Source organism: Corvus hawaiiensis, chromosome 4, assembly GCF_020740725.1.
Source record: "Corvus hawaiiensis isolate bCorHaw1 chromosome 4, bCorHaw1.pri.cur, whole genome shotgun sequence".
NCBI lineage: Eukaryota > Metazoa > Chordata > Aves > Passeriformes > Corvidae > Corvus > Corvus hawaiiensis.
In genome coordinates this window covers 24,297,064-24,316,855 of record NC_063216.1, presented here as the reverse complement: position 1 = coordinate 24,316,855, position 19,792 = coordinate 24,297,064, and the positions used below count along the sequence as shown (strand labels likewise).

Here is a 19,792-nt window from a genome sequence, read left to right as displayed (position 1 = left end):
TATTACTGGTAAAAATCTGTTTGGAAACCAGATTCCTCCACATGAAAATGTGTGTGTTAATTAGCCCCTTTTGTGTCAGCCTGTTTCTGAGCCAAGTCTGAAGAGTCATTTGAGGGCACCGAATGTCTGTTCTGAAGAGAGGCTTACGCGATTGAGAGTGTCATGACCACTTGAAAAACTTTCTTCAAGGATGAGAACTTTTCTGTTGGCAACATGTTATCAGGAACATCTAGTCCAGCACCATCAAGGATTTTTCTGTTTATTTTAAAAACATGCAGACACTACAACTCCCTTTGGTTGTAGTGATACAGGGAATTGAGGGCAGAAGAAAAAAATGCTCAGAGAGATTGATTTAATGAACTAAATACAATTTATCATTAATAAGTGCCTGGCTTTAAGTGCCACAAGTTTACCTATCCACTCCGGCTCCATCTGCAATGATTTTAAGCACAGATCAAAGCCAAGAAATACAGCTATGACTTAGGAATTTCAGTCCCTATTAAGAAAACTGGCAAGGGTAAACTGAGGGGTGTTGGTCAATCTACTACCAGCAGAAAGAGTAAAGTGCAATGGTATCTGCATGATGTGTGCCCATTTTTATTAAAAGGTTGTACTTATACACATTCTCTTTTTGGCTTTTGTGGCAAACAAGGACCAAACCCTCCTGATTTCACCAGCTGATAGAGGGTCCCAATCCTCCAGACTGAGCTGGAGCAAACAAGGCAAAACTAACCAATTTCCTAACAAACCCAGCAAGTTTCTTCATTCCCTTCCCCCACACTAAGTCCATGTACTCACTTTATCTTTCCCACAACTCTTGTCTCAAAGAAGCACAAGGGTTATTTTTTCTCATAACCACCCTAAGCTGCATTTCTGAGAGGACACTACTTCCTTCCATTCTCAGCAATTTCAGAGGCTGCCAGAGGCTGCCCCTCTTCCCAGAAGTCACTCACAAAGTCAACAAGCAGTTTACCCTCTAACTGTTTTGATGTTGGCCTGCCTTCCAGCAATTCTCAGCTGGCACATAGTCTCCTGCAGACTATAATCAGCTTGGCACATGTTAAAACATCCATGCCAGGGCTATGGCCAGAACAAGTCAAGTCAACTGCTGTGCTGCAGTTACAGTTTGCCTTGTTACAGTTTCAGCAACACACTCAAGACCAGATTCTCTGACTGCCCACATTGTCTAGCACTTCACATCTCCTTTATGCGAAACTGAGAGCATTGCAGTTTTAATGTCAAGAAATAAACCTTAAGAGAGCTCTCCTCCAGCATGCTCTGAATTCCTTACACAGCTTAGATGATCCGGATTCCTGCCAGCCCACCCCAGTATTCCAAAACATCACGCCTAACACAGCACAGCCCATCCTGCCCCAATCTTGTATCAGACTTCTTAACCCCTGTAGCTCTACGTAAGGCATGTCCTTTCCAAAACCCTGCTGAACAGACCAAACTCATTGGCAAGCATTTTTTTCCTTTGGAGACAAGGTGTGACCATGATATCTGGGACAAGCAAGAGGAAGTGGAGTACATCATTCCCTGAGAGGGCAAATTCAGTGAAGCAGATACGCAGGGCTACAGTCATGAGGGCACAGTGGAACATCTCTCCTGTCTACATGGCATGGCCACAGAACATTCTGTTCACAGTCACATGCAGAAAATGTGATAACAGACATTTTTTAATGAACACTCAGTGGAGAATTCAACAGTCTGCATGACAGAGAAGGTTAGTGGCACTCACTCTTTGCCCATTGTTCTTTCACAAACATATGGCTGTTAGGGGATGCTTTTTTCTTAAATAATTTGGAAAAAAACCACCTCATCACTGCATGACTGGTACTTAAATTTTCTGGTTTTCCCTGAACTGAAAAATTTTCTAACACTATAAAAACATCAAAATAAGGCAGCCCATCAAGGGCATAAACATATTATAGTGCTTCTAAAAAAAGTCAGTGCTTATTCTGACTGTGATTAATATGGGTAGCCTTTTTATATAGATTCTGTCTGTATTGGCAAAAATAATTTTGTGCCTTTTGGGGAAGAGTGTTTGTGTTTAACAATTGAGAAAAAAAGGCCTGTCTTTCAGATTTTACTACATTTTACAACTCTTTTCCCCACGTAAGGTAATAAAAATCATCTTAAATTGTAAAACAGAAGTGAAACTGTGAAACAGAAGTGACTTTTGCACTTGACCAAAAGAAATGGTTTTGCTGTTTGCAAAGAGACTATTATTTTGGCCTAATGCCCAATATATGTTGATACAGATGGTATATTTCCCTTACCTTGCAAGAGCAGCATCCACCAAGGTCAAGGTCTTCACTGTATTCATATAAACAGTGACAATCCATGCTCTCCCCATAGGCATTTTGAAGAGCTTTAGAGTCCTGAGGGATCACTATAGCACTCTCCACACTGCCAGTCCACCTGCTTCATAGGCAGTGCCTTTGTGCTTTGACTAAATTAGAGGAAATCTCAGCAGATACGTGGCACCTGGATAGCTAAATTCCTTTTAGTCACCTCATTGGGTAGGGATATTGACAAAGCATGCCCAGAATGGCTAGTGCCAGGGCAGAATAATCCTGCTTTCCTTCTGGGCAGCAGGGTCAGCTCTTTCCTTGGAGCCTCCTGCTTCCTTCCTCACTCTTCTTCAACATTGTTAGTCACGAGCAGTAACACACAGTCACAGAAAGGCCAACAGCAATGCTGAAGGGCAGCAGTGAGAAGGTTCATTTATGAAAAGCAGAGTGATGGGTCACAGAGTGTTCATGGCATAGAACAAAGAAAGGAGAAAGTATCCTTACAAGAGGTGACTGTATGCCAAGGACATCCTGTGAATGTGAATGACACGGCTGGAAGTCATGTGGTCATCTCATGTGGTCATCTCATGTGGTCTTGTATATGTCCTCTGCCAGAGATATCTTTACAGGGGAGATCCTCTGGAGCAATGCAGAGAAGTGCATAAGTGTAGGAATCTAGAACCCACAATTAACTTCCTTCCTTTCTTTGTCCTAGTGCAGGAGAGTTTCTGGGCCATCATACCTATTCCTATTTTATGCAGGAATGAAAAGTCCTAGAAAAGGTATTTCTTCCAGTCCACTGTAATGACTGAGGATATTTTCCAGCTACAACTGCAGCACAGATTTACATGCATAATGTTTCCCTACCTCCAAAGTTCCAGAGTCTTTTCTTTCCTGAAGATATATTCTTTAAGATCAATCTTTATTTAACATTAGTAACAAGTCTGGAAATGTCCATTCATTATAAGTCTAGTAAAATGTACCCTTCTTATCGATGAGGCATTAAATGCCAAGTTTGTCTTGGATGACCCTTCGAAATGTAAGCAACTAGTAAGTAAATGCTTCTTTTTTTGTTAATATAGGTCACTTAATAGTACAGTTTATCAAAATTCAGTCATTTAATGGTATACTTGAATCTGTGTGTGGTTTGCTTTCTTTTTTCTCTTTTGATACTTCTGGTATTAGCTCAATTTCAGAGTTCCTACAAATTTACTGTAAAAGATCTGTTTGACAATGAGAGAAGTAGTTGCCAGCCATGCCAATTATAGTGATTTTGTGGTGTGGGACTTTAGGCCACTGGGAACTAAAGAACCATGCCAGAAAAAAAAAAAAAGCTTTTCTAGGCATCTATGTTTCTTTCACAATTGTATCCACATATCCAATTCAAGCTATGGCTCAGTAGTATGTTATCTAAAGAAAGAGATTAAGTTCACATTAGGACTTTTCTGACTACTTGATATTAAGCAGGGATATGGAAGAAAATTTTTTTTTCTTTTTTTTTTTTTGCCTGGAAAAGTAACATCTGGAACAAATAGAATCTTTAACTGATTATCATTAACACAATTGTGTTGTGTTCTCAAAAAGCTATTAAAAAGTGTTAACATGGTTACATCATGAACTTCAGCTGGTTCTTATAACACACAATCAACTCAAGCCAGACATGTACACATAATGCATATTTAAAATACTGTATTGTAAGACATGATACCGAAAATATTTTCATTAATATTAAGATTACTTACCAGTCCAAGCAGTTGTTTTGAGGACAGATTTCACTACCCATGTAACACTGAACAGTATTTAAGTTGACATGTAAACATGTTAACAGTTCTGTAGGTAGTAAGGAAGCCAGCAACCACTTTGGATGGAAGAGAAAATTTTTTTCTTTTTGTCAAACCATTCTGTCTCACCTGTTATTCAAGCAATGTCTCTTAAAAAGAGGCACACATGATCAAAAAAATGAAATACAGACTTCATTAGATTTGATTATGTCAGAATGGTAAAAATATCTCCCTGTATAAAGCCCAAGCGGAACACAACAGGCCCTTTTTCACTATGCACAGGATGATGTACCAGTGCAAGACAGGAAGGAAACTAAAAAACAACCATCTGCAACTACAAGGATAATGGGGACCTAGTACCTGTCATTAACACCTGCTTTTGGCATCAGTGTATGTCTTCACACCTTTAGGGAGAATAAAAGTGTTGGTTAAGCCATTTTTTTTTAGCAGACAAATCCCTTTGACAGAGCTTCCCAGCTATATAATGAGAACACCCTGGTTAATTTGTCATATATAGTAGTGAGATGGCCAAAGGCCATGTGCTTGCTGAGCTATGAAAGCATTTCATGTGTTTGGAATGAAGATTGCTCTAGACTTCTCAGCTCACCTGACAGCCAAGAAAACCCAGTAGTAGTTAGCAAATACAAGTAATTAGTACACAATGCCTCTGGATCACATCAGATTTTTTGATGTGCAAGGTCATGAAATGGTTGCCTCCAGGAAGACTGAGACACATAAAAATTATAGGAGGCTGTTTCCCAGGCAATCTTTAGCCAGTGAGGCTCCTGTGACTACATATGGACAGCGAAACTGAGATGGACTTCTGAGTTCCCCAGCTGAGATGTGCATCTTGAGCCTCGAGTCAAGACCTGAGCACATTGTGAGACCTTCTCAGCTGTGATTTCCAAAGAAAGGTGGTGCCTGGGTTGTCTGCCCAGTGAAGTGTAGGCATAGCCCCAAAAAACATTGCTGGTAAGCATGGCACTGAACACAACAATACAGGATGGTTTTCCAGTCTTTGGGCATGACATGCCGTGTGCATCCACAGAGAAGCAATAACAATTTTACTAAATAGACATGAGATACCACTTTTGTGGCAAGAGGAGTAAAGTATGAAGAAAAAGAGTGAGTTCCATGGTCAAAACCCAAGAAAGGATATACTTGCTATTCAGATGGGTGTTTTGCAAGCCTGGAAAGTGGTCTTGGAGATGCCAAATATGTGCTCACTCAGGTAGCCCTGAGTCCATCCTTTTATTAATCTGTAGTTACATAGCCACAGAGTATTTCCCAAAAAATACTCAATTTTCATTCAGGAAAGAAACCGAATGCACAGTGGGGGCTGATGAAAGGGTTTAGGTGCAACTGTATCTTATTCTTTTCGAATCCTGTGCTTGATTTTTTACCATAAAATCCCATTATTTAACTTAAAGAGATGCTATTTTTATGCAGTAGCAGTATTTTGGATTCTTATGATGGAAGAAATACTGGCAAAATAGACAAATGTTTTTCCAGTAATGAACTGAACAATAAGTTTACATGTATTTCAATATGAACAGAATCATATATATCTATCACAACAAAAAGTAGACAGAAAAGCACCTGGCATATTTTTTTATTCCATGTAAAAAAATGTTTCTAGAATAAGAGCAGAAGAAAATGATAAAAATTATCAGTAAATATTAGAATAAAGGAAGTTAATGCACTTATCGGATTACTGTAATCTTCTATACAGAGAATCAAAGATAATTTTAGAATTTTAAAACACCAACTGATTCTAAGCCAATATGTTCCAATATTGCTAGAGTCCACGGTTCAATTATTAGTACTGAATTTTAGGGCTTCTGATATTAGATAAAAATATTCCAGGTGTACATGACACAAAGCTTCAAACAAAACTCAGTGTGCCTGTTGAAATTTGCTGGAGTTTTGACAGGTTAATTCTGTACCTGCAGTCTTTATGCCAGCTCACATAACAATTGCTTTCACCCCTATAACGTTATGAAAAATGAAATTCCATGCCTCCTTCTGCAACCAGCACAAAACCACACCAACGCTGAATTCTGCTCTGCCTTATTAGTGGAAACGTGATCTTGTGTTCACAGCTGATCTGGCTCAGACTTGTGTTTCTGAATGACCTCGTCCCATACATGTCCACTACAATGACTATAGGCACATGAAAAAAGTTATGCTAAAATATGAATCATTCACCAAAAGACAGAAAAGTATAAAAAAAAAAAATCCCAAATAAATCCAGCATTGCAAAATATAGGTAGATACTGTGCTAGTATGTATTCTTTCCTTTGTGTCAAAAGGAAAAAGAATGGAAATAGAAAGTTATAAAGAATGAGAAACCTTTAAAATCAAATACTAAGCAAAGATTTTTGCTCCAGTGGTAAAATTTGCTACACAACCTGCTATGCTTTTCAAATCTTAGAGTGTTTTGAAACATTGATGATGTGTGATGATCTCAAAACTGCCCCAGTATTCTGTTCATTACAATAATGCTGATCCTGTTGCCCATAAAAAAGAAAGCTTTCAAACAGAAACATTCTTTTAAAGAAGCAGTAATACTCTTTGATGTAGGAAATATCCTATATAACAAAAAAAAGCAAGAAAAATAAAGATTTAGGAAACTGAAAATGATAGCTGTAAAGTAGACATAGAAACAGGAAAGTCCTGTTTAAACAGATAACAGAGAACATGAAGTAAATATGCTCTCCTTCTCAATCTCTTGCTAGAATTCCAAACAATAAAACAAAATAGCTAAAGATTTCTCTTCATCATTAAAACTTCTAGCCCATGATACTTGCCCCTCTTTAAAGAAGTTAAAACACGTTTTCTTACTTTCTTACTTCTTTCTTTTTCATATAACAAAACCTTTCATATTAATTATTTCTTACTGTGTTGTTTTGGTTGGATTTTTTTTAATTTAAAATTTCACATAGCACTGAAGGAAAAGAGGTTGAACTATCACAGAAAGCATACATAGGATTCAAAATGAGCTTGCCAATCTTAAGGGGTAGTTACCACCTATTAGCACCAAAAGAAGTCCAGTCAGCACTGCAGGTGCTCATTACCACTGAAAACCACCCCAGCCAGTAACCTCCTTGCCAGAAAGGGGCTTTTTTTCTGGACAGGGGCATGGCTCAATTCATAGGCAGGTTCAAAGACTGGAAAAAATGTCATGCTAATGAGTCTGCAGAATCAGGACCTTATTCTATTAACCAGTCATGTGTCCCTATTTAGACTAAGGACTAAGTTATTAAATTGTTCCCTTACATCTCAACTAATACATCAGCTAGGCATTGGTGTCTGCCACTTCATGGGATGCAGTTCCCTTTCCAGTTACATCTGACTGTTTTTAGAGATGTTACTCCTCACTTACCCAAGTTTAAATAATAGCCTTGCTTTTTTTAAGCAGCAAAGTAACGAAGCATAAACTTTTATCGTACCTGATTGTACTTGTATCGTACAACAATCATTCCAGAAAAAGTTTTGTGAAGTAGGTCTTTGACAAGAACACTTGTGAATGGTGTAATAGAAAAAAAATAAGAAAACAAGTAAAAGGAAGCATCTGTTTGGGAATTCTTCCAGCTGTGCTTAACACATTTGGAAGATGACAGAGACATAATATGTGCAGGGCTAACATAGTAGCTTGTCACTTCCTATAAATATACAGAGGTGTTCTTTCAGCCATGATAATCTTTTCCAAAAAATACATAATATGGCTTGCTCTGCTTTCTCTCTATGAGTCTCAAAGTACCTAAAGTAACTATTATTCCTTCCTCACAGACAGGAAAACATGGAACTGATTGGAGAAATTACTCAAGTGGCTCAAGAAATTCAAAGGTAGAAACTATAATAAGAGCCAAGTTCAATGAAACCATATTTAAGATCTGTTAGAGACCAAAGGTGCATTTTTGTTTGTTTTAATTCATTCACATACAGGATGCCCTGAAACCCAGAACCACAGGTTTGCAAAATCAGTCTCAATGGCCTAAGCTGCCACCACCTTCCAGAAAAACCTAAAACCACATCCAATGGCAAAATAACATTATCAAAGCAAAGCAGATAAAAATAAAGGGTGTAAAATACATCAAGCTTACTAAGCAGATATTGCTCAGAACCACAAAATCCATACATAAGTTAAGAAAATTCTCCTATAGTTCAACATACTTCATATTTTAAGACAAAAATAGGGAAAGGAAATCAGAATTGGTCATTTGATCAGACAATTCTGTTCAAAGCGACACTTGAGGAGATGGTTCCTATATCCTACTGCTACAGTATAGATTGAAGTCTGAGCTTAAAATGACACAGTCAAGTCTGTAATCAGAGAAGAACTCACGAATTAGAGTCAATATAGCTTTTTTTTTGGAACAACTTTCGCATTCTGTGGGTTCTTTTTAGTACTTAAATTATTCAGCAGTTTCTTAATGAAAGCATAGTTGACCAAAATCTAAGAACCATAATGAGATGAGGTTGTTTATGGCTTTAGGTTAATTTTTTTTCCATTAGCTTTTAATGTCTTGTTCAAAATAAACCAGAGTATCATTGTATCAATGAGCCAAACTAGAGGGGATTGATTTATCTGTAACTTCTATTTGAAGAAATAATACAGAAAAATGTCAGTGAGGGAGGTTAGCATCTGAAGGTGCAGAACATATTGGCTTCAGTCCACAGAACACTGTATAAATTTAATGGGATAAGCCCCTTCTGAGTAGTAAATCCTGAGAGTGAAGAGAAATGAACCCAGAAGAAATTGTCCAAAGACATACAGTAAGAACCAGAGTAATTGTAAATTAAATAAACTAAAAATGGATGAAGCAGATGTTCTGGTTTTTTTAGAGACATCTTATTTCATCTCCAAAGAGAGTTTGCTTATAAGTACAATAAGGAGTAGTTTCTGAAGCCTCTAACTTATGCAAATACTCTTCAGGCCAAGATAAAAGAGATAGGTATTTTTATCATGTACTTGCATTGTTTGCTTTGTACGGACATACACAACCTGCTTGTCATAAAATTTACAGTATTCAGTTCTCGTTATGGTTTTTCCTAAGTCAGCAAATAAAAAAAATATATAAAAAAAAATCACACATGGGCATTGGCATTCCAGTGTCTAACTTACAGGAAAAGCAAAATACCATTAAACGTATGTGCTAGACCCTTTTTTGTAAAAATCTGTGAGCACAGATTTAGCCTTGACGCCAATGATGACTCAGGAAAAAAATTAATATGGCTCTACATTTCACACAAATGTGGAAGAAACAGTCTAGGAAATTAAGGGAATATCTAAGGTCATGCATTTTTCTTCCTGTGATAGAGGTACTTAAATGACTCAAGGAAATCACCCTTCATACACATGTATGCTAGCAGTTGCCCATCCCAATTCCCACTTATTTTACTTTCTTTCTATGCATGCAAGGATAGAGTTTATGAAGTCATAGCTCCTAAATTTCTTTCTTTACTAACTCTAACTTTGTGCTGCTTTTAGGAATAAGAAAGTAAGCAACTTTTTTGAGCAAAGATGACCTATTCAGGGCTTAATATTGGGAAAGTGAGAGCAAGACTACAAACAGCTAAAACTGGGAATTTCCAGTTTAATGGAAAATGCTGGTATTTTGATTATTCTGAATCAGAACAAACTATTTCAAAATTTCCCACAAAGCAGAAATCAAAAAAAAAAACCCTAAAAAATGCTTTCAAAAATGTTGAAACACATTTTGTTTGAACTTTTCAGTTTTGTTTATATTACTTTTCATATGTTGTATTTTTGTTTTAGTCATAGCTATAGCTCATCTCATGTCAATTAATGCGTAATTTCCTTAATATATTATAATTTTAAAAAAATGAATTGTTCAAATTGTGAACAATTATATCCAATAGTTGATGCATATTTCACTTGTGTAGGAACATAAGATCAATATCTGGCTTTGTATTATCACACATTTTGTATCTCAGCACATTTGTTTCTAAAACCAGAGAAAACCCCATGTTAATGTAAAGATATTCAAAACAGTAGCTACTTTAATTTATGCTACACATTAAAGTGATGAAATAATTTTATTTTTTTCATCACAGCATTCTCACTATACACCTTCAGTTTACAAGTCCATGGATTACTTTTGAGCTGTTACTAACATTGATTTTTCTACCACTGCCACCTATAAGTCATAATTGTGGACTGAGTTTCTCACACATCCAACCTGCTTTGAAACACTCATTCTTTTCTTGGTCAGCAAATACAAAGGATTTCAGTTTATGTGATCCTCTCTAAAACTTAATCATGAAGCTTGCACTCTCCCTGTTTTGCCCAAATGAAAAACTGTTTTTCATGGCACTGCTCTCTCCATGGTGTCTCTTCAATACTGACAGTGTAATGACAGCTCAGATTTCATGCCCTCATGCTTCCCATCAAATTTTTTATTTTCATTTCATCTAGTGATGATGCTTCTTAGGTCACCATTACAAAAGGTATTTGAGGGGTTTTTTTTAAAAACGTTCTTTAGTGCAAATCAATTAGCAAAATTCTTTTTCTTGACTTCCCAACTTTTAACTTGATGAAAAGAATTCTCCACCATATACTTGACTAATCGCTAACTTCAACACAGAATTCCATATTAATAAAATACTCCCCTTCATCTTTTCCTCCAAAGACAAACTTGTCTCTGCTATTTTATATAATGAAGAACAGCTGTTTGCCAACTACTGTGTTTATTGTCTTCTTCCATCCTCTCCTAAACCTTGCTGTCTGCCCTATCACCCTCTCGGTGATATCTATTACAGTGGTTCTATCTTTGTTTTCTATCAGAAAACTTGTAATCTCAGGGTAAAATATCTAAACAGCTATGAATAATTGCATATAGGTAAGAGTGATCTAACACAGAGGAATGTAAGACAAAAGCAAGCTGGTCCAGGCTTTTTCAGGCATTGTGGCAATGTTCCTACCTTTTAAGAAAAGATTTAAGTAGGGACAATATATTAATTAGGATAATTGGTTATTTGTATATTTTTTATCATCTATAAAACAGAGTTATCCCTGGAAAAACTGATACATGAGCTCTATAGCATTAGAGCATGTTAGTGAAATCATGGGAGAATTAAAGTAAAAAAGATGAGGATCAGGACACATAAATTCCTAAATACCTGATTACATCTCTCACACATTTCATATATCTTTGTGGCTGCTATAGTACTGAAGGTTATACTTAAGAAGCCAAAGAAGGATATATATGCTATTGCTTTTTAATATATAATAGCTATACACAAACCAGTTAGATAACTTTTTCTGACCTGGACAATTTTTTCAGTACTTTGAAGAATACCATAAACTCTGGAGTTTACAGGTGTATTTTATTCAAGGGAATGTATGCAACTGCATAAGTGTGCAGTCATACAGTACTTTATTTTCAGTAGTTTAAAAAGTTATTATATTTAACAGGGGAGAAATGAACCAATCTCCAGTAGTTAACTGACTGCTATACTGACTAGAATATTACCACCAGCGTAGAAGCTATATTTCAGGAAAGTAGTGATCCCCAGATCAGGGATCTGATGATCGGAGGATGACCAGAGTGATTTTTAATTTTCTGTTAAAAAAAAATGGAATAACTTCTTAGTAAAGATAAGCACTGCAATAAGCCTAAAAATCACTAATGGAAACCTTTCTTGAATCTCTTGTTTTCCTGCCTTTTCACAACACCACTTTAAAACAAGAACCAGAAGAGAGAAATGAAGTGCAACAGAACCTGAGGCTGGTCAGGTGCATTGAGGAAAGGTGTTGAGAGTGGCTCTGTGGAAAGAACCAGAATTACCAGTTGTTAGAGACCCTATGATTCTCTGATTAACCTGACAGCCCAAAGTGGAATCTTTTGCTCAGTGCTGCCCTCATGACCAAGAGAGGCCTGGTGAAACCGAAGAGAAAGCAAGCAGTGAGGAGAAGAGCGTTTGATGCTCAGGCAGCAGGGCTGTTATGAATGAGTGTATTCCTTCTCTTATTTAGGAAGAAAAAGGCAGAAGTATGTGCACCCATCTGGAGTACTGTAAAAGCAAAAAAAAAAAAAAAAGATAAAGATTATCAGAGCTTTGCTAATTTGTCTTCCCACATTCTTCTCTAAGGCTAGTGGAATAAGTGATGCATGTGCTACGAGTGGCAGCAGGCTTCATCAAGCCATGCGCAGAATGGTGTCACCATTCCGTGACCTCTGAAACGCAGAGGGGAGAATAAACCAGACCAGAATATTAAAATACAGCACCTGCAGTACAAATGTGTATTAGAATACTTGAAATATTAGTATTACCTGTACTAAGCAAACTTACCTCAAAGCCCCCTGTGCTTCTGCCGTTGTGTTACATTAGAAGAAATCCCTTCCAAAGACTAATCAGCTTAGCTAACCATACACTGTTTAAAATTGCACAAAGCAGAGTATTAGCCATTCATAGAGGATGCAAATAACTAAATGTGTCCTTTCTGCCTGGCAAGCACCCTATAGTTCAAGGTGGATCTGAAAACTGAGAACAGATCTGGGCCAACATGATCTCAGTTGTTATTTTCAATAATAAAGTACAGCTAGCACCTCAGCATGCAACTCTCACTTAGTGGAAGCGGACAGGGACAAAATGCAATGTTCTCAAACAGCTTTTATGGAAATCATGCACTGTTTGTGATATGTGTTTGGTCTCTGGAGCTGCAGTCTTGTTTAGTCCTCCACTTTTGAATGCCATCTTCCAAACCCAAAGGGTAACAAGTATAAACTGTATCTATAAAACAATATTACAACTTTATTCTCAATAGCTAAGTATTGAAATGCAAGCATACATTATAAATAGAAAAACAGCTGGCTTGGAGCACACTGCAAGCCACTAACACAGTTGAGGGATTTGAATGACATCATAACCCGTGAGAGCATGTTGCTGGCCAGCTGGTGTTATTTATAATATACTCATAATTGAGGAAAAATAAAAAGGCAGAAGTTAGGTATTGCAGAACTAATAAGTTGAATTCTCTCTTTCCCAGTGTCATTTAAATTGCTATCAAGAGAAATTTTAAGATTACTACTAAAAAGGGGGGGGGGGGGGGGGGGAAGAGGGGGTAATCACTTTATAATTACAGCAGCAGATTTAAGATAAACGTCATGGAAGCCCCCCCAAACTGGGCTACTAGTGTTACTGTATTCATAGTACTGTAAGTTCTAGGAAATTACATGATTTCTCCTGTGTGGTTGTTGAAAGATCACAAAGCTATTTTGCCCTATTTACAAGCAGTTCTCAACAATTCTGGGGTTTTTAGCAAATTACAAACTGCTATTTTAGGGTTAATCGCACAGAGAGTTGGAGGTTTTAATTGTTACTCAGCATATAGGCGTGCCAAGTTTAATAACGTAAAGACACATTAAGAGAAAAGTAGATAACTGCCTGCCTGCCTTTCTGTACTATATAAATAAAATACCTATGTTTCTATGCATAAATAAAATCTGCATGTACAAAGGTATGCACATGTACAAATATTGCCCATATGTAAGTTTTTATATATTTGAAATGCAGACGCACACACATAAATACAAATGCACACATAGCTACCTGAAAGTTAACCAGAATACATTTTCTTATTTTTCATGGCAGCACAAGCTCTTTTTGTCTGCTAACCCCGCAGTCACTAATTCACATTCTTTTAAAGGGAAAAAAATATGCTTCTGTGCTCTAGTTTTAAAATGCAAAGGTATGATGTTATTTGTCACCATGCCCAAAAAAGTCCTTACTCGGTAACTTTGCCAGAAGAGGGAGAGAGAGAGAGGCAAATGCTCCCCCAGCTGTTTCCTGTCTACAGTGTCTGTGTAATGTAGATAAATGTGAGGATTTTCTCTAAATCCCTCTTCTGTTTGCTAAATCTCACTGTCACTGCTAAAATCAGAGCAGATAGAGCCTGCGCAATGGAATAAAGTCCTCAATATTGAAATGTGACATTGCTCTCAACATCTCACATCTCTCTGGATTTCTTTTTTCTCATCATTACTGCTAACAAATTCATTTCCAGACTTTGCACTTTTAAGAAGCAATGGAAAAAATCAACAGTCTTTCAACACAATTAGTTAAGTGCTGCTTGTGTGATTTCTTGAAGGTAAACCTTTATTACTATTTCAAATAATTTTTTAGTTTTATTTTGCTGTGTATTGTCTGCTTCTGGCTTGAAGAGTATTGTGCACTTTTTAATAACATTATTTTAGAACTGAGAATTATTTATAAATTGCTGAACATGCAATTTTATGTGATCTGGAAAATGGCTGTATGTAATAGTTGCAATTACATAGATAACTGTAAGGGTAAACTATTGCAAATACATGTCTTAAATTTCACTTCTATTCAGAGAACTTTGTAATATTTCAGTTATGTCATTATTAAAAGGTCCAATTACATCATTGTCTATATTGTTAATGAATGCTTCTGAAAACAAGAACTTTTAGCTATTTTCTGCAGGTGCAGGGTTTTATAGGAAAAAAGGTAATATTCACATGTTAAGTTTCTGCAGTTTTATTATACACAATTATAGAGAAAATGTTCATGCTTTCTCAAGGAAACTTTTAAGGGATGTTGTCACTGCAGCAATTTTCTGGCAGCATCGTAGATTTACTTGGTTTTTGCTTTCATAAATTAAAAGTAAATGAGAAGTTCAGTTTGTTTTCTACATTAGAAACCAGCTGCGACTCTTGCTGACCTTGCATATTTGTACAGCTTAAGCAATTGTACATAAAGAAAATGGAAATTCCCTTACATGTTCATCTCCAAGTTTTCCCTTCTAGGGAGGGCTGTTTCAGGAAAGTTTGAATGTGAAGTTTGATGTTATGACCCTATAATTTCTGCACAGTAATATAAACTGTCTTAAGGTAAATTTGACTTCAGTAGGTGCATTGACCTCTGTTTCTGTCAATTGGCTCCAGTCCAACTTTCCATTATCTGCAAATTTATATCCTTCAAGAACTTCTTTTCTTTAATATTTTGCAAGGACATTTATGTCATTGAAAGAATTATCCTATTTTAATTGTTTAGGGCCTAATTATTTTTTTTAGAGGGTCTTACACTTAAAACACACTTATCTCATTCCTTAATGACCTAATTACAGGTCTGTAATTGCAAGGGATGAAATCATTCCCTTAATGTATAAATGGGCATCCTTTCCAATATACTTGAAAGATGAAGGTTTGTTTTTTTAAAGTATTGAGCAAGGCACTAAGAGACATAAAAGTAATGTGCTAGTTCCTCAGCTGTACATCCTGCCAAGCTTCCTTGGAATCAATGGAACATATTGATTTAGGTTAGCATGTAGCCCAGATTCTTTACTCAAAGTTAACAGTATTTAAACCTTGATCCGCTCTAGAGTATATATGCTTTATTTATATAATAATTACTAGTGAATACTGATATTTCATAATAATTACACATTTCTACTATGGCTTGATAACCAGGCCCAACCCCTCTGGAATAAAATGTAATTTTGAATACACAGCTCTTGATTTCTTGCTGTAGCATATACTCTCCAAAAAAATGTTGCCCCCTTCAAGATACTTATAATTATTGCAGATGTTCTTACATGTTACAAAAATGACCAAGCATCTGAAGAATTCTTATGCACAACTTGTGTCAAGTGATAGTTTGTTAAATGAAGGGGACTTACATAGAAGAATTAAGAAGTAAATGAGATGCAGTGTGTTCATATATAACATTCTTTTGTGGTGCTACTCTTCTGGACTACTAAAAGAGGAATGTAGCAAAAGCTGGCTAGTTTACTAAAAAAAGAGGAAATTCCAGCTGTGAAAATATGGTCAGTCATTCTATGCAACTAAAAGAAGTGCTTAACCAGGCTCATCTTGAACCTGTATTCAATTTCCTAATGTAATTAGATGCTTCGATAAACCCCACCCACATGCCAATGCGTTTTCTTTTAAGCTCTCAACTTTCCAGTCAAATTGAGGATAATGTAAGTACTCTGTTTGATTGTACAGAACCTGAAGCAATATTGGATTACAACTCTGTATTTTCTTAAGAATATTCCCCTCAGATATAATGGGGTACTTTGATTTTATCACAAGCATATTGAATCAATTAATGTTGTGTTTAATTAAAATGATGAAGTAAAGTTAAAGTTTTAAACTATGTTTTGGAATTTACTTTTATGAAACAGTACTTAATTTATCAAGTAATTGATTGAACCCTAGAACCATGTGAGCCTGTTTTCTTTTCTGCAAAGTTTTTACTTGTTTGAAAGTTCTTGTCTGTTGTTAAATTTGGAGATAAAGTTAGAAATTCTCTGTGGTTTATACTGTGTAGCCTTTTTTGGCTTCCACTAAAGGAAAAACAGTAGATAATCTGTTTTGTCGTAGTTCAGTGCTGATATTTATCTGAAAATGCAAGCCAGCTGAGAAGTCTTGAAAAATAAAAAATTGTTAAATGCCTAAAATTTATGTTTATTTCTGGACCAAATGTTATACGAGAACAAATTGTTAAATACATAATGTTCTTGTATTTGTAATGTCTTTCAGCTTTCTGAGGCAGTGTGCTAAACAGCTTTCTGCTTTACCTCCTCAGAACTGGGAACCATCTTAAACTGCAGGTGCATTACATTTATCTTATAAATTCAAAAATATGGCAAAGGAAAAAAGAAACTGTTGTTAAGATAGGGAATCATTACAGGAAGTAGTTCCTCATGTTATCATCATTCATTCATAATCTGATCTTTTTCCATCTGCCATTAAAGTCATGTCCACGCGTTCAATCTTGTTGGGTTTTGCATGGCAAAGTTGGTTAAAGACACTTGTGAATGGGAAAATAATTATTCTTTCTTTCTTGATGATATATCATGGGATTTAAAATTATTCATTATTTTCACAGTGGAAATAAGGGGCTCATCCAGCAAGGCACTAAGATCTCTTGCCAAGAAAATAAGAATTCTTAAAAATTATTGACTAAAAAAGGCTCAATACCCCACTGGATCAGATCCCAATTGATCAGAAAATAAATAATTTCATCTTTTTTCAAAAGTTCAGTGAAGAAATATTAAAGATTAAATGGTCCCTGAAACCCTGAAATAAACTTTAGGGAAGATTAATTATTTTACTCCAATTACTTTGCACTAGACTGCTAACACACAGCAGTTTTAAGCCAAGTTTAACTGTATGTGGAAGACAGATTTGTAACTTCTTATCTGACTGCAATGCTAATGTTAACCTTGAAAGAGAATGGAATGAAAGTAAATGCAGATTTACACCTTACAAAACTATCCTTTTTGGCAAGTGATCTAAATAAGGTCAGAATATGCATTAAGCACATCACTCAGTGTCCTGCTACTGTACATACATAGCTTTTCCTAGTATTAAAAGAAAAAGGTATCTTCTTTGCATGTTGGGTAAGAAAGTAGGTGGATGTAAAGTGATAGAAAAGAAGTGGATAAATGGATTGGTGCAATTTTACACCCATTGAGGACTGGCCTTTCTTCAATCATAAGTACAAGAAAAAGATAGTTTGTAACCAAATGTAAATGAGAGAAGAATTATCACCTCTGTGTATGGCCACAGCTGCCTAAGAGCGTATAATGAAGATCAATGAAGTATAGCTTCTTGCAGCAAGTAAAACTTCAAATCTTTAATGGTCCCACTCATGCTACTGTTAATTTCTCAAATGTTTCCAAATGTTTGTCTGCTAGTAACAGGGGACTGTAAGAGTCACTGAATGTGATCCTCTGCTACAGCTGCTACAGAAGATCCCACATCAACTTTTGTAACTTTGGCGAATTGAACCTTGCAACATTTTTGGGTTGTCCTGGTATTTTCCTTTTTAAAGCAGTTGGAGAACTGTGGAGTACTAATTATGAGCTCTTTTCCTATTGGACCAAATTTCCTCTCAGCAAGTTTAGAGCTGTTTATTCTTGTGACAATGTTGGCTTTAGTTTAAATAGCTCTTCTCCATCATATGCCACTCCCATTTCCCACAGTACATTTGCAGGCACCTGGCATATTCCCTCTTAGCTTATCTGGTCTGAGAAAAACCAATTCAAGGTTGTGTTCCTTATTCCTATTATTCTAGGTTTCCCTTTGTCTGTCTATTCCACTCTTCCACATCCCCCTTTTGCAAAAGCAAATACAAGCCATAGTTACTACAGGGTTCCCTAACTAGATGTGATTGTGACTATTCACCAGAATAAATTATCAGTTTGCAAAATGCATGGACTAGAATGTGTAGGCAGTTGCAAAATCATGGTGAGACATTTCCTGATACCATGTTATTTGTCCAAGAAATCACAGTACATATTCATTTTCATTCACAAGGGTTCAAGAGTCATTTTCTTTAAGACTCTTTGGGGAAATTCTGACACTGCTTTTGCTTCCTTGGCAGGTGAAAATGCACACTGTGTCCTACATCCATTTCTTCTACCTTGGCCTGTGTTTGCTTACCTTAACCAGTTCTGTTGCTGCTGGCCCGGAAACACTCTGTGGTGCTGAGCTGGTTGATGCTCTTCAGTTCGTGTGTGGAGACAGAGGCTTTTACTTCAGTAAGTCATCCCTTTCTTTCATTTAACTGCTAAAAGCTTTCATGTAATCCGTTGGAGTCTGCAACTGCTCTAAAGGAGCTTAGCTATAATCATCGAGGCTGCCAACTAGGACTGGTATCCTGTACCTGGAAGATGCTCAAGCCTTCAGTCGCCATGAAGCCTCAGTAAAGAATAAAGTTGTGCCTGTGTTCAACCTCTCTGAGTTTCTGAAAAATTTTCGTTCTCAGGCTTGTTTTTGTTTTTCACCACTTTCCAGCTGCTGCTATTCCACCTGCTTTATTACTGCTTTCCACTGACCTGTCACTGAAATTAAATTAATGAAAGCACACACTAAACCCAAGACATTCATGAGGCAGAACTACATGTACCTGTTATGTCAGACTACTAGTAAACACTTTAAGTACACACTGTATCATATTAAAAACACACTAAGCTTCAACATCTGGTTTGAAAAAAAAGAAGAGCTGGAAGGCAGCAAGCAGAAAGTTACCATATCCAAGTATCCACATGCTTCATCAGTTAAATACAGGTGGAGGAAAATTCATGCATGGTGAGATAATAAAGACTAACACCAGTACAGGCAGCAGATAAAATTAACTCTGCAATAGTGAGGATCAAGAAATACTCAGCTTTTAAGTAATAGAAATCTATTTCTGATTTCCAGCTATTTGCTATTTAAACAACAAAGTTAATGAAACTTTTAGCTAGGAATATATTCATTCTGAATACATTCATTATTATAATTTTTCAAAACATGATAGAATTTGTGCTCTCATAGCCTCTGAAGCTAGCATTTACTTTTACTAACAATATGTGTTTCTCTGATATTCTCAATATTCCTTTGTGGCTGAAGAGTCTTCTCTTCTAAGCTAGCATTTTTGGTTTTCTGATCATACTCACCCTATTCCTATTTATTTCTATTCATGAAGTCATTGCTTTCAATATTTTCTCCTTGCTTGCAATAAAAACAGAAATTCAGATTCTTGCACTTCTAAATTACAGAAAATCCTAATTTCCTCAGTGTATAAATTGTAGAGGTTTTCACTATCTTCTTGGCACGTTCTGTTAAAGTTCACTTTTGAAACCTTAGTTTCATATATGTAAAGTAATCCACTATTCAGAGAAGAACCCTTCTTTTCTGTATTAAACACCTCAGCTATCGTTGATAAGCACTT

General features: G+C 36.3%; 1 protein-coding gene across 1 annotated transcript in view; it reads left to right on the top strand.

The window, feature by feature from the left end:
- Positions 1-13,894: 13,894 nt before the first annotated feature.
- IGF1 (insulin like growth factor 1) overlaps positions 13,895-19,792 on the top strand; it is a 54,767-nt gene continuing 48,869 nt past the window's right edge. The window contains exons 1-2 of the mRNA XM_048301491.1: positions 13,895-14,195; positions 18,461-18,617. Of these exons, the coding sequence (XP_048157448.1) occupies positions 14,133-14,195; positions 18,461-18,617 (220 nt within the window). The 5' untranslated portion in view covers positions 13,895-14,132. The remainder of the gene's footprint in view (positions 14,196-18,460; positions 18,618-19,792) is intronic.